Consider the following 15,635-nt stretch of genomic DNA (forward strand, 5'->3'; position numbering starts at 1 on the left):
TTAATGTCAGAGAGCTTGGTGACAACCTTTGGGTTCTTCGAGGATGTTTTGGTGTGCGGGAGGATAGTGGCAGTAGGTATAGTAGGCGAGGTAACGTGATGCATTTTGGGTGAAGGGATAGGAGGTGCGGGAGGATGTTTTTTTTGTTATGAGTGGGAGTTTTCATAGCGACATTGCAGTTGGTGCGGGTATGATTGGCTTGGGTAAACCTGGTTGGTAGTTCGTGGAGTTCAGATAGACTGGCTCGGAGTCTCGAGTTTGTAATGGGGGGGTGCGCATGGGCCATAGGTTAAATGGTTGAGGTGATGGGTCAGGGGTGTGGGGTTGTCATGCATGCTGGACATATTACCTCTGGACCTGGAAACCCATCTTCACGCAGAACGGGTTTTGCTCATAGAACTGCTAGACTGTTCTATTGTAAATGGAGGTTGTTTGATGTACTGCCGGGAAAACAACGTTTGCATTATTCACGTCGTTGAATTCATGTGATTCAAGGTAGTCACGTGTGTTACTGCAGTACGTTCATAAGCAGCGTGGAGACGTTGCTCGCTGCTTCTGATTGAACCAATATGGCATTTGGTAGCTGAACATTTGATCTGCATTCTCGCATCTCGTCAGTTACTTCCTTGGCTTTCTTCGTCGTGTTTCTTCTGCTTTCTAGAAGTTGCAGCAGTTTTTGTTCACGTGAAATTTCTACACGTGATCTTCGGCAGTCGTCCATTAGAAGACCATCGGATGGCTTTCCTTCACACGCGAGTTTTGGCAGCATTGTCTGCGTACTATCAAGCCGTGTGAATTCAAGGATCCGGAAGAGCCCTACTAATTTTTTCCTTTTTGATTACCGTAATCTTTTCATAAGATACCTTGGTGATTTATGACAGAGGTGAAGGCTGTTTGATAGAGATCATGCTGAAAATGATATCAAGCTGTGCGATATTGGACAGCAATTGTGGGGAGTAGTCACTGATATCAGGGATAAGTCTATATGCATCTGAACTCTGCGTTGGTAGAGCATATAATAGGATGAGCAGTATGATTCTAGAGGCAATCGTAATACTGGCAGTGTGTTATATGATTGTGATCAATACTCTAGGACTACGGTGTCTAAGGGGGAACTGCGTGCTATACAAAGTTAACACAAAGTATAATACAGGTAGTGTAAAAGGTTACCCAGCAGTAACTCCGTGTATACTCTAGGACAATATAAGTCTATTCTCAAAATGGCATTGCACAATTGACACAGCATAGACATGACTTATCCTGATAGTATACAGTTCATCATGGAGTAAGTATACAGCTAGTACAGGGCTAGCTAACGGAGAGGTAAGGTGAAAAGAGTAGGACTCTGTATGGTTATTGACAAGCTGGCTGGTTTACAAACAAGATGGCAAATAGAATGAGCAGATAGGCGTCAATCAGGTTAGATGAAATGTACGACACTTTGATTTCAGCAGATTTGGCCGCTCTTGGTTTAGAAAAAGGTGGGCTGCAGTTAGGTTTCAACATTGGTGAGAGGCAGGTTTGGTAGGCTATACGTGCTTAGGGTTGCAGTGAGCGGCAACAGAGACAAGAACAGCGTTTATGGCTGTCGTCTATTGTAGTATCGGAAGATGGTTGGAAGTCATCAGGAAACAGGTAAAGCACTGGAGACTTTAGTATATAAAAATGAGTACGTTTATTTCAAGTTACAGGGCAAGTTAAGTAGGAAAAGGCAGGAGCTAGACAGATAACATCCTTTCAGTTAGGTTCTCCCATCCTGTAATCCCAACTGTAGCTATTGAAACACTCATGTCCCACATGATTCTAAATGACATCACTGTATTCCACCATCTGCACAGTGTGCACCCAGTGCGGATAGATACTACAGATGCTACAGATATGCGCCGAGACGGCGACAGTCACTAGAACAGTTGCAGCAAGGGCGACACTTTTATAAAAGCTCTGTGGCATTAAAGCTCATATTAAACGGCGGCCACGGCGAAAGACAGCAATGCAGCCAACAATTATGAATAGTGGTAGATAGCAGCGTGTGCGGCTATTAAGTTCTGAACAGAATTGAGGACAGACACTCTGCACAGTGTAGGCTTCGCTACGATTTCTACGAGGGCAGTAGACAATTTTGGCAAAGTATGCGGCACTTAAAATAGCAAATGTCAGTGGCAAAAGCAACAGATATGAACAGAGTAGGGTGCAGACAATATGAGTGAGATGTGCTGCAGAACAGGAGTACGTGAACGGTCGTCACTTGATGGCACGATGTGCGGTCTTCAATCCAAATGCTGTCGGCAGCAGTTATAGTTCAACACCATAGATAGTAGGTCGTGAAATAAGATGTAGTGTGCCCGTGGCGTAGACTGAGAATTTCCTGACGTTCATGCTTATCACAAAGAGATAATGAGCAGGGATACCTAGTTGCTTATCGGCAGGTTATGAACGGGGCAGGAGCTTGGTACGTAGGATATAAATGGCGAGCCGGGTCTGGCGGCACAGCGCATGGAGTCACGATCGGGTAGTCACGATCGGGTAGTCACGATCGGGTAGTGGAGTCCCCTCATAAAGTGAACAGTGATTGCTGGGGTCAATGGCGAATTTGACACCGGTGCAACGGGAGGCTTACTGAAGTAATTGAGCAGGGGGTGGAGGGTGAAGAAACAGAATGAGACAGGTGGTAGCTATTTGTAAATGCTCCCTGAGAATCCCCATAACAACGGCGTATTGGATTTTAAAATCTGGTGGGAAACCAAATGGATTCAAGTGTTTTCCATGTATGAGATTCCAGGTTCGCAAAACCGGGCAGCCATCACCAGACCTGGGCGGATGTATGCGTGCGTGTCTGGGATGAACTCCTGAATCCACACATTCAGTGATTGCCCAGGAAGAGGACTAGGAAGCTTTGAATCTGGCAACTGATCCTGATTGGGTGGCCACCAAATGAATGCATGGCGTAGTGTGCCAGATTGGCGACTGAATTAGCACCCATCCACCAGACCTCATACTGTTCCTTCTCCATCTTCTGTATGGAGCAGAGGGCTCAAAACCTTTTTTGGCACACGTGAGGAGATGTGCTAGTGCATCCCTTCGCTTACCCCCCAAAAAAGGTGCACCCCAATCCACAAGGGGCATATGCATGTGTGTATTTTAGATGCACACATTCAAATGGCCCTTTTCACTCCCTTTGTGAAAAAATAAGGGGGCGTTCCTGCTCATTTCAATGCACATCCTAAATTCACAAACAGGGTGCACTTCCAGATAGACAAAAATGAAATGACCCCCGCCCCCTGCGCCTGTTCAGTCAGGTGCAGGGGAAGGTGCAATGCATGAGAAGGTCATTTCTGAAGGATTTCTCGGGAGGATAGCTCAGGGGCAATGCGCTCTCCTTGGAAGCAAGACAATGTGGAGCAACACAGGCCCGATTCCCAGGTCCACGTTTAGAAACATCTCGGTATTAAGTGCCTTATAAACAACCAATTCAAATAAATAAGAACATGTTTGTGTAAGTAGGAGAGCAGCGGTCTGGCCTGCTGCTCTCCCACTCGCATTTCTATCTGTCAATCAAGGGCGGGAATACATGTTTCTTCTTTAGCGCATTTCACAGTGCCAGGCGTGGAATGGCCATGCCAATGTGCCATGTGCTCCTAGCAAGCCACATTAGCGTCGTTTGACGGGGTGGTCAGCATGCCTGTGCGCTATCGAGCAGCCCCCCTGAAACAAGCGGCAGTGAGCTAAGCACAACCCACTCATTGTGTTGGTGGACAGTGCATAGGATACTGTGCGTTCTGTTACCCAGCTGAGGAGATGCGATTACTTTGCGATTGTTGTATCCTTTTGACGTATGTGCTATTGTTCCTTTTATATTTAAGGTTATTTGTGCTCACAACATAATCATTGTTTGAGCTGTCTGGCTGTCCTGTGTTCAAAAACATCAATGCCAACAAGGGACAAGCGTTGGGTACTTGCAAAGGCCGCACTCAATGTACTTACCTGCTTGCACGCTGAATGGCCACTGGTGAGATCTTTGTCGGATGCACAAAGGTGGGCGGCTGCGGTCTAACGGATTATCACAAATTGATATGATATGATATTTTATTTGTATCGCACCCATACACTATTGGGGAGGTAGGAGGGGGGTGAGGATAAGGGGTTGGAACGGAACAGTCCCCTGAACGATTTGCAAACCTCCCCGAGCCACCTACCTCCCTGATGTACATGACTAACCCGCCCCTGGCAGACAGGGCAGAACTTTTAAAGGAAGGACATCACAGGCGGGAGGCGCGATACACATTGCACGGCCGCACGGGGGGCACTGACGAGGGGAAGGACAAACATGCAAGAAAATACGAGGGCTGGGTTGGAGCTGGGAGAGGGGTAAGAGCTGGGTATGTGGGAGTACACGCTGTTATTTGTTCTGTTAATTGTGTAAGGACAGGAAACATGAGCATTCCCAGGGGTACCAGCTCCTCAACATAGGAAGCGGTCTTGAGGTGTCACATTTGGAGAACATCATAGCCATACTTTTGAGGTTCCTGGTGAAATAAATGCATTTGAATGATTTTGAAATATTTGATCCTTTCCCATAGGTTTCTGGATGTGTCTGCAATAATAATTATTCTGGTGACTTCTGTCAAGTTCCGCCTGACCTCTGCAGGCAGGCATGCTTTCCCGGAGTCACGTGCAATGCCACCTCTGGTTGCGGCCATTGTCCTCCCGGCTTTCTTGGTGATGGAATCAATTGTGCAGGTAAAAGACACTTTTAAAGGCCTTATGGTATGTCTTCAGTTATGCTGCTTTTCATGTATGTATATGAGGTGTGGGCTTCATGTTTTCCTAAAATTCTGGTCTTCTGGATCCATACGGTCTCATTGACCAATCTCCTGATATTGGCACAGTCGCCATGCAAACACCGCACCAGCCACATTGATCGGGTCAGTTATTCGGTGTCCTTAGGATTAAACACGCCACCATTTTGGATGTGTTATGCACTATGATGGGATTTTAGAGCACATTTTCACTGATATGCCCAAACTGGTGTTTTTACAGATATTAATGAGTGCTCTGGGGCAAATCCCTGCTCCGCGGACGCCGTCTGCAATAACACAATCGGAAGCTACACCTGTACCTGCAGATCTGGATTTATAGTTGAGTGTGACAAAGTGAATGCTGGAATGAAGTAGGGAAGTCATGTGGGGAGTTGCTCATTAGGATGCATTGTCTATTTGGTGAATAGAAAAGGGTGTCAGCTGTTCCTGCCCACTTATGGACGTTTCATGATCTCAGATGTCGCCGCGTGGACCAAATGAAGAATAGGCCATGTATTGAGTAACCTTATACCATTCATAGTGCCATGTTAATATGCATGTCAATCCTGCAGGGCATGCAGTCCTCCTGGAGCCAGTGTCCAGCTTATTATTATTATTATTAGGGTATTTATTGAGGGTAGACTTAGCTTCGGGAAGCAACTGTGCGCTTCAGAGTCACAGTGGGAAGGACACAGTGTGGGGAGCAGAGAAACAATGGAGCAGGGAGATAGCAATGGGGGAGGGGAAGGGTGGGCAATTTGGCAGCGATGGATCTACTGCCAACGAGGGCTGGAAACAGTGAGGGCAGATCACTGAGTCTCGGGTAGGTTGGGGTGTGAAGGGTGTGTGGACTTGGGTGTTAGGGTGGAGCCATTTCTTGAAGAGGAAAGAACTGTGCAAGTCTTCTTAGCACCAGTCTTGCTGCTTGTGTGACACAGAATGCGGCTAAAATATATTGCAGTAATCCATATTACCTAGAGATATATGGCACTGGGGCAATAATAAAATAGTCTGATGTGTGTACTATGTTTTCTGTTTGGCATAAAAGAAACACATTTTACCCCAAAGTCCCACCTTTCATAATGGACTCATTAAATTAATTAATTAATTTTATTTATCTGCATTTTTAAAGTGCTCACACAGCCCTGGGGCATCGAGGCGCTGTTACAGGAATATGTCTCTTAGTTGCGTATTTATAACGTGCTTAATACCCAGAGGTTTCTAAGCGCTGACCCAGAATCAAACCTGTGTTGCTTCGTATCGTCTTGTTTCCAAGGCGAGCATGTTGCCTCTGAGCTATCCTCCCGGGACAGGATAGACTTAACTGCCAGGCTATTATGCAAGTCTATGCAAGAAGGACGCGCATACTCGTCCTTGGCACTTGCGGTTGGTCCTAATTGCTAAACCAAAAAAGAAATAACAACACAATCAGTCTGCGCTCTATTTCCTGACAATTGTTCGCTTCATTCAGTCCAATGTGTGCACCTGTGTAAATCTGAATTTACTGGTGTGTCTTTGAATGATCGGCAGGTGGATGCTTGTGTGTCTTCATGTGTCTGCATGTGTCTGCATGTGTTTGCCTCGGAAACTACAGCTGTTTATGTGTTCCTTCATGTGTGTGCATTTTCGTGTGTATCTATCTATGTGACTCAATATTTCTGTATTGTGTGCCTGTGTCTCTGTATGATTATGCATGTGTGTTTGTGTGCCTGTATGTACGCAAACATGTGTGCGTTCTTGTATGGTTTTGCCAGTGCGCCTTTTGCCTATGTGTTTGAACATGTTTGTGTGCATGTGCCTGACACTGTGTTTGCCTGCATGTCTGTTTCATATGGACCTGTGTGTCTTTGCATTTATGACTTTGCCTATATATGTGAGTGTGCCTTTATTTCGGTGCACGTGTCTTTATGCAAATATGTGTAGGTGTCTACGTCTGTGTGCATATATACGTGGGTACATGTGCCTGTATGTGTCTATGATTTTGTGTATGTTGTCCTGCAAATCCAGGTGTAGTACCTGTGTAAGTAATGGTGTGTTTAGCGCCCAGATGCCTTTTGGACTTGGTTCACATTACATTACATCACTGTCAGTGCCTGTGTGTGGGAAATGGCCTTCCCTCTAGCCCAGTGAGGACCATAGAGTTCATAAAGATCAGTGCCCTCTGGGCAAATGCCACCTTGACAGCCTTTACTTCAGGGCTTAAGCCAGGGGTAAACGCGTGTAGACGGTGTCAGCCCACTTTTTTTCGAGGAACGATGTCCCCCCCCCATTTATTTTAGAGGCTGTGTGTAAAATGGCAGGTATTGGCTGTCTTTTATGCATTTCTGCAGACCTTGGCTTGGTCGTGCGGGGTTCGCAGACCTCACCACTGCACCAAATAACCTGATGAGAAATAGCAGACAACTAAAGTTGAAATGCCACATTTCAAGACTGCATGTTCCAGGGAAAATATAGGGACTGATTCTTAGAGTTTAAAACATGCACACCTTTTATTGTTTTCAAAACACTATTAGAAGAAAATATCCTCTCTTGGTTTTTTGTGTGTCTTGATTTTATGCAAGCCAAATGCCATCCCTCCTGTGAAATTTGTATGGTTATGTAAAGCCAATTGAATGAAATGTGCATATTTCACCCCGATATGCTAATGTCTGGTGATGTCACATCCCATATGTTAATCAGTCCCCCCACTTTTTTTAGGGCTTGACCCCTGCTTTACTTAAACTTGTATATCCTGGTTCTGAGAGTTTCACCAGACACAATGAAAATTCATTGAATTAATCACTCATGCCACCCAACAGTACCGGTGGATCCATTGATTACTTGGGCATTGTGATTGGCTGCCCCCTCTTGTAGTAACCTACTTATGCATTTCACGACTTGTACAGCACAAGCATGCCGATTGGGCAGGATGCACGTGTCTCTTCTGTCTTCCATCCAATAGAAGATGGTCGATGCCTTTTTCTTAAGGTGTTTTGTTCTCCCATGGGGGCATTACTGAGCTCCAATGTCTGCACAGCCAGGGCGGGACCTGGCCGGATTTGCATATATTGAAGCCCTGAGCATTATTATTGGCGTGTCCCCCACCCCCCCCTTCTTGCTTCACTTGTGTAATATGAAACGTTGTGTACATGGCACCAGCCGGCACATGGATGCTCCCATGTAGCGGTTTACATGTATTTGCTCTGTGTTGAAGAGTCAGAGGTCCATGCCACTGCAAAGATGCCCAGTGGAAATGACATCTGCTAAGATGCAACATCGACATGTCTGTTTACCTCTGGGTCCCCAGCTTCCCAAAATAGAGTTAGGGATGTGACTTTCTGTGAATCTCTCCGATGACACATCAAATGTTCCAGGTGAAGTATAACGCGATGCATTACTCCTGTCAACACAAACTAGCAGGTGCTCGACACTCATCACAAGTAAAGTCTGTGGTTTCAGGGTGATCAGAGCCCAACCAGTCACATGGCAATGCATGCACTGGGCACAGTTTGATTTAGTATGGTTACATCATCTGGCAAGTATTGAAACCATTTTTATGTGTGCAATGCACATGCTCCCAATAACTGCTGAACCCATATGCATGCATAATTATTTGCCGACCCCATACCCTCACCCGGAATCATTTGGCTCACACATTGTTGTCCAGTGTTGGCAATAAAAGGTTGTAGGTTTTTGTGGTACAGATATGGTTATGGAGATAAAAATAATCACATCATCATAGTAACATACTTTTGGGCACCGGGTCTTGGGGTTACCCCCTCTGGCCCGTGCCCGCCTTGTCATGTCGTATGACTTGTTGTTCGTCTCCCTTATTTGTATATTGGGAGGGTTTTGTGGTAAAGAAGCAAAGGTTTGGAAGGCACTGAGTAAACAGTGCACCTCCTGTGTGTTTGGTTCCCCGTTCAGGGTCCACAAACGGTTTGTGTTTTCTCAGAGCATGCCGCTCTGTATTTATAAGACCCAGGGGAGCCCTGGGTCTTTGATATGTATAGTAGTGGGGGCTGTTGTGTTCCAGCCCCCGGCCGGACAGCCGACTCTCTGGCCTCCTCGGGGGGCAGGTCTTTGAACCTGATCCCTGCCTGGCTGTTGGTTTCCTTAGGTGCTTAGCACCTTGCTGTTTGGAGGAAGGGTGAGGTGATTGTTCACACCTCACCCTTCCTCAGCTTTGTGTTGCACTGACTGAGTGTCTCTCTGTCTTGGGGGAAGGAGAGGAGCAGAGAGGGGAAGAGGTTGGGCTGCCCCTCTCCAGGCCTGCTGATGGTAACAGCAGTTACCCTGCCTCGCTTTGGGCGGCCCTGCAGCATTGCCCAGGACACATGCATGAATCTAACTTATGTTTGTTATTACACATATTTGCCTAAGCTATCCTCCAGAAGTTGCACTATAAACAGGCCTATAGATGCTGGTTAGGCTCATAGAGCACTTTGGTTGTGCTGCTGATCTCTCGATGCCACTTGACATTTAGTGATATTGGAGGAATGTGACCATTCTCAATGCTGGCTTTGTCCTCTGCAGGTAATGGAACATCTTGCAGTGATGTGGATGAGTGCCACGTGAGCAGCCCCTGCCATCCGAATGCCACCTGCACTAACACCTTTGGAAGTTACACGTGTGCCTGCAACCCTGGATTCCAAGGTAATGCATGCGCGATCCCGCTGAGCCGGTCTTCCTCGTGTACGTCAGTCCTGCAGGCAGCATTACTCCCAGAATTCACCTTAAATCACATCCCATTCTCAAGGTCCCACTGCCATCATGAAGAGGTTGAAATGGGCCTGTAGTTCTTTACGTATGGAGTGGGTAGTGTTGGGTTCTAAGGGGGCATTCTTTGGTGGGCTTGCATTTATCCTGGGACGTTCCACTTTATAAAGACAAACGCAGAATGGAGCAGATTTCCTTTGTGGGTGTAGGTAGTGGGAGGGGGGTTTTGAAGAATGGAGCTGGGAAGGAGTCTTGGGGCGAACGGCAATTTCCCCTGTTTTAAGCAGCGTCTCGAAGACAAGAGCGGTACAGAAGAACGTGAGAGGGTTTTCCCACTATGGGGGGTTCTGAGATGTGGCATAATAACCTTCGATAACGGGGTACATCTATTTGCTCTGCGTGCAATTTGGCACAGGAAGGCAGTCTACAGATACTCCTGTATAGATAGCATTGACTAAAAGACTCCTTAGTAATGCACTGAGTAACTAAAGTACTCCCTGTGTTAGCCAGTATATTTTTAGGAAATGCTCACAAACAGGATTTGAGATGTGGCCCTGCTCCGAGGCTCTCCTTTGACTCCTTCTAAGACACTCCAGATTCAAAATGGCCAGACCAAGTCAAATCAATTTGAAATAATTAATATATTGGATAGGTTCATCTGTACATTTCCATTAATCGATCGTATGTTAGTGATCTCGTAGGAAGGTGTGCACTGTTTTGAGAACTACTGACTTAAATATACTGTACGGATCCCATTTAGTTTTAAGTTGCCTCTGTCTTCCTGATTTCCTGACGTCTGCTGGTTTATTCTGAAGACTATGTAATATCTATGTAGTAGCAGAATAGGTAATTTCAGCTAACACACGCACATAACACAGCACCACGCAGTAGCCATGCCTGGGTGACGGCACAGTGGCACATGTGTCTGTGTATAAGATGAACTGGCCTAATGTAATTACTGTATATAACATATGATACCAACAACCTGTAATCTGTAACCTGTAACCAAGCTCTAAGTATTCTTGTTATTCTGTGCTCCCAGCTACCCAAGGGTTTTCTGTCACCCTATAAATAAACAAACAAACAAAGAATAACTTTGATGGTGTTTGGTAAAAATACCTTTCTACAGTAGACAACTAAAGATGACTTGACTGTTGGCCTACTGGCATATGATATGTAGAGACTGCTCCATAGAGTGATTTTTCAAAATGCTTTATTGGTCCACTTTAGTTAATGGGACATCCTGCAATGACGTGAATGAGTGCAAGGCCAACCCTTGTCATGAGAATGCCACCTGCACAAACACCCTTGGAAGCTACACTTGCACCTGCAGGCGTGGATTCCAAGGTAATATCAGAGTGTTCCTGGACACTTGGCTGTTTGTCACCTCTGCAGGATGAACTGGTATCCAGAATACCCCTTATGTAAGATCCCTGTCTCAAAGCTCTACCTTCTCCCTGCAAAAAGAGCGGAAGGGCTGTTATTGTTCTTTGGCAATATTTCATCATCATGTTAAGTCCTTTTGATGAAAATAATCTGTCAAACTCCCAACAACAGCCAATCCCTGACCAATCGCGTGTTGACCATGGGAATAGAATGGCGTCAGGGAACGGTCAATAATAGGAAACAAGATGGCAGTAAACAAGGGAGGAAGAGGTAGGGCAAGGATCAAAAAGAGAGTGGAGAGCAAAAAGGGAGAGGGTTCCGGTGGGATACCCCATTTATTAAAAGAAAGGGGGAACAAGCAATTTCCCAAATCCAATAGAGGTCATTGTAAAACGGACATTTTAGCTAATTATTTTGAAAGATGAAATTAACCATTTTAACGTACACAATTGAAATATTTGTGGCCTAGTTGCATGAGGCGTTGTATCTCGTGGGCCATTTCAGTGATTGCTCCCGTGAGCTACGCCCATTGTCGTGGCTATGTGTGTAGGGAACCTTCTGGCGTTTCATGATTTCTAGGGTAGAAGCAGGGAAGCTTCTGGCATAAGCGTACTTGCTACTGCTTCTGTGCTGTTTGGTGGGACACCAAGGTCTAGGTTTGGGAGGATTCCAATAACAGGCCTGAGTGATGCTGGGTGATGAATCTCCCAGGAAGTGTAATTGTTGACTAGTCTGTCTTCTTAGTTAGACCAAGAAGTAGGCTTGCACAGTCGTCCAGTTTGCTGAGGACCAAAGTAGAAATACAAGATTTAGTGTGTGAGGTGAGGGTGGATTTTTCTAATGTTTTGGAAGTTGAGTCTTGCTACTGTGGCAGTGGCTTTGATGAACAGGTAGAGACTCAGGTTGCTGTCCAAGAGAACCTCAAGATTGCGCGAGTTGGCTGAAGTGGTGAGGAGGTCGGGAGGATGAGATGGGAGAGTGGGGTTGGCATTGGAGGCAGGGAGAAGGATGACTTCCATCAAGATGATGTTCTTCATGTGAACGTTCCCCGTGTGGACAATTGTGATACCCCCCCTGCTTGTTGGGGACAGATCTTCTTCAGCAGTGCAATACCTTGCCTCTGAATTCTATCTCAGGTATATGTTCGTAAACTCCTACATTTCCACTAGTGCACAATGGATGTAGGTCCATGCTATGGTGATACTGAGGTGCGGGCCTCCTCCACTTTAAGCTTTCGATGAATGGCAGGATTGAAGGAAATTGACCATTCTCAATGCTTTCTTGTTCCACCACAGGCAATGGAACATTTTGCAGTGATGTGGATGAGTGCAGAGTGACCAGCCCATGCCACCTCAATGCCACCTGCACTAACACCGTTGGAAGTTACACATGCGCCTGTAAACTGGGATTCCAAGGTAATGCCGGTGCGATCCTGCTCAGCTGGCATTCTCAGTGTAGGTCACACCTGCAGTGTGTGCATATTTTAGGATTAACGTTGACTCACAAGCTATTCTGAAGGACCCAAACCTTGTCTATATCTTGAGAGTCTAGGGTGGGGGGTCTCGATGAGGGATTTTTTGTGCTTTGACTCATCCATCTCCTTTATAAGGAAGCTGCAGGATGACCCACTTTCTAGAGTATGCATTAAGTAGCATCATTTTCTCAAAGCTGCTCCCTCTCCCCGCAAATTTAAAGGAAGGGCTCAGTAGAGGCCTAGCCAGGATTGTCTAACTAGTGGAGCCTGAAGCAAATGTACTTGGTCCCACCACAGCGACAGTAACATCTGTAAATGCCCACACAGTGATGCTGAGTGGGCATTTGCAGATTTTGGGTGGGCTATGCCCGCTCAGGCCCTACCCTATCTACGCCTCTGGGCTGAGAGGACCTTTGTGTCCAGGGTTTGCAGTAGACTCTATAGATTTGATCCTGATTGCAGATGGCTCGCTCACCCCTTTTATTAACATATCAATCACATTATAGGTACGTGAAAACATCAGAGATTTCAAACTAGCTGCAAAAATCCTTTTCATTAGGATGGCACTAATGTAAAATACAAGCACCTTGATAAACCCTGTACTCACGATCTGTGAGGGCAGGGATGGGTGGAAAGTAAAGGCCAGGGAGCGGAAGGCGAATGTATCTCTATTCAATGCATCAAACAGGCCAGGCACAGTTTATTTGGGATGGTGTGCACGAACTGGGAGGACCTAACATCAATATTTTACTCTGCACGTTCAGAAGGAGAGCTTCGTGGCCTATCTTCTGCGAGTCACCCAGAGCGATTGTCTGGAATATTCGTCAGTTGATGAGCACTCAGTGTCTTCAGGTGTCCTCTGGGTTCTATGTTATGCTTATGGATGGTGAACTCCCAAAGACCTTTCCACTGGTGAATGGTTGATGCAAATCCATGCTATGTTGAACGCGTGATATGTTGGCTGACCCACACTGAGTGCACTGGTTGCTCAGAGAGATGGAAGGATTTTGACCATTCTCCATGCTTGCTTTGTCCTCTGCAGGTAATGGATCCTCTTGCAGTGATGTGGATGAGTGCCGCGTGAGCAGCCCCTGCCACCACAATGCCACCTGCACTAACAGCATTGGAAGTTACACGTGCGCCTGTAACCCTGGATTCCAAGGTAATGCCAGGAGGCTCCTGCTCAGTTAACAATCCCAGGGAACGTCCCCACTGCAGGGAAACTGGAGTCAGGACCGCCTCTTAAGCAGCAGCCCTTTTTCAGGGTACCCCATTTTTCCTTGTACGTTAGAGGGGTGCTATGATTGTTCAGTACCTGAGGGTTTTTGTGGTAGTGAATTGGCAATTGTTCACATCGGATCATATATATTGAAGAATAAATCTGATGAAAGCTCACAACCAATTTTTGGTGACTTGCTTGACACCCATGGGAATAGAAAGAAGACTGGGAAGGGTCACTAAAAAGGGGAAACCCAAACAATTGTAAAAAAGAAATGAAGAGGTAGGAAAAGTATCAGACAATAAGGGGAGATGAAGAGGGGACCAGTGTATTGTAGGGTACCCTCATTTGTAATAAAAGGTAAAACAAGCAATTTTTCGATAAAATGGGTCATAGAATGACTACTTTGGCTTGTTCATCAAAAGTAGAAATGTGCCATGATGTACGTGCACATCCATTTTAGCTGGCAAATGTGTGAAATGCTTGCGTCAATGATTGTATGTGGTGTGCCCTTTCAGTGGGCATCCCCATTTTGCTGGCCCGATATACTGTGAACCCTTTGGTGTTGCAGGTTAACTCTGAAAAGATGAGTGAAGTGAGTGAGCCACATGTGTTTGTTGTTAAATCTCCTCTTTGTGTTGGGTGGCCAAGGCCTAGTGTGGGGTGGTTTCTAGAAGACACTCTAGTGCTGTTGTTGTGATGGATCACCAGGGACGTGTGAGTGGTGGTGGTTCCCTGTCTTGTTATTCGGTTTTGGTTTGACAGTCCGGGGAGAGAGAACGAGTTGGCTGAGTGTCGCAATTAGGCCGGGGGTGTAGGTACTGCCAGAAAGAGTAGTGGTTAAGTGTTAGCCTCATTGTCTAGGATTTGTCTGGCCAACTGGGCTTAGTATGGTACACAAAGTTTTAGAGTTACATGTAATTGGTTATCTCTTAGTGATCTGGTGGAATGTTCGTTTAAGCGGACTGATCAAATCTAAATGTGTACCCAGACAGTGATGTGTGGGTAGTCAAGGGTCGTTATACAGACTGAGAGATTTTAACGGAATTTGGAAATCATGGTTTTTGGCCTGGTATTTGATGAACAGGAGGAATGGTTTGTTCAATTTTGAGAAGTAATAGGGTGAATAAAGTTACTCACCGTAGTGACTACCTTACTCCTAGTTCATAGTCCCCTTTCCTCCATACTTATGGGACATTCCTCCATCCTGTAGGACAGGACCGGAGCACTTTGTAAAGCTTCCTTTCTTTTTATGTGGGGTTCCGCACGCAGCCGTAACCCCGCCCTCCTCAGCTCCGCCGAGCGCATCGCCCATCAGTCCTTTTCTATCGCCAGGTCTATGACCTTTAAGCAATAACAGAGGAAACATTTTAGAGGGGAGGCGGGCAGGCGTATGGAGGAAAGGGGACTACGGACTAAGAGTAAGGTAGTCACTACGGTGAGTATCTTTAATATACTCCTACGTCCCGTCCCCTTTCCTCCATACTTATGGGAGATTCCCAAGCACTCCTCACAGGACTTACGGGTGGATGGAAACTCCTTCCTGAAACAGGTTCCTAAGCACAGCTTGACCGAACTGAGCATCAGCCCAGGAGCTCAGGTCCAGACAGTAATGCTTACAAAAAGCTGATGGGGAGGCCCACATAGCCGCTTTCGCCATGGTCTCCCAGGGAACATATTTTTGGAAGGCAATGGCAGCTGCCTTGCCCCGCACAAGATGAGCATGAATTCCCTTTGAGGCCCGAAGACCCGGAATGGTATACGCCTCAGAAATACAGGCAGTGATCCATCGGGAGATGGTCGCTTTCGAGGCCGACTTTCCTTGCGGATTTACGAAGGTCACAAAAAGTTGCGAAGAGTTCCTAAGCTCAGATGTTCTGTCCAGATAGAACTTACGGGCTCTTCTAATGTCCAGGCAGTGCACAACCCTTTCAGCCTCTGAAGCCGGGTCTGGGAAGAAGACAGGCAATGAAATTGACTGATTCAAATGAAAATCAGAGAATACCTTGGGAAGAAAAGCGGGATTTGTCCGCAGGACATCCTTATCCTTATGAAAAGTAAG

General features: G+C 46.2%; 1 protein-coding gene across 1 annotated transcript in view; it reads left to right on the forward strand.

Moving 5' to 3' along the window:
• The window catches only part of LOC138492809 (uncharacterized), a 469,421-nt gene that overhangs the window by 244,530 nt on the left and 209,256 nt on the right, over nucleotides 1-15,635 (forward strand). The window contains exons 53-56 of the mRNA XM_069620163.1: nucleotides 4,578-4,737; nucleotides 9,312-9,431; nucleotides 12,176-12,295; nucleotides 13,397-13,516. Of these exons, the coding sequence (XP_069476264.1) occupies nucleotides 4,578-4,737; nucleotides 9,312-9,431; nucleotides 12,176-12,295; nucleotides 13,397-13,516 (520 nt within the window). The remainder of the gene's footprint in view (nucleotides 1-4,577; nucleotides 4,738-9,311; nucleotides 9,432-12,175; nucleotides 12,296-13,396; nucleotides 13,517-15,635) is intronic.

This window comes from Ambystoma mexicanum, chromosome 10 (assembly GCF_040938575.1).
Source record: "Ambystoma mexicanum isolate Mex_15411 chromosome 10, UKY_AmexF1_1, whole genome shotgun sequence".
NCBI classification, from domain to species: domain Eukaryota; kingdom Metazoa; phylum Chordata; class Amphibia; order Caudata; family Ambystomatidae; genus Ambystoma; species Ambystoma mexicanum.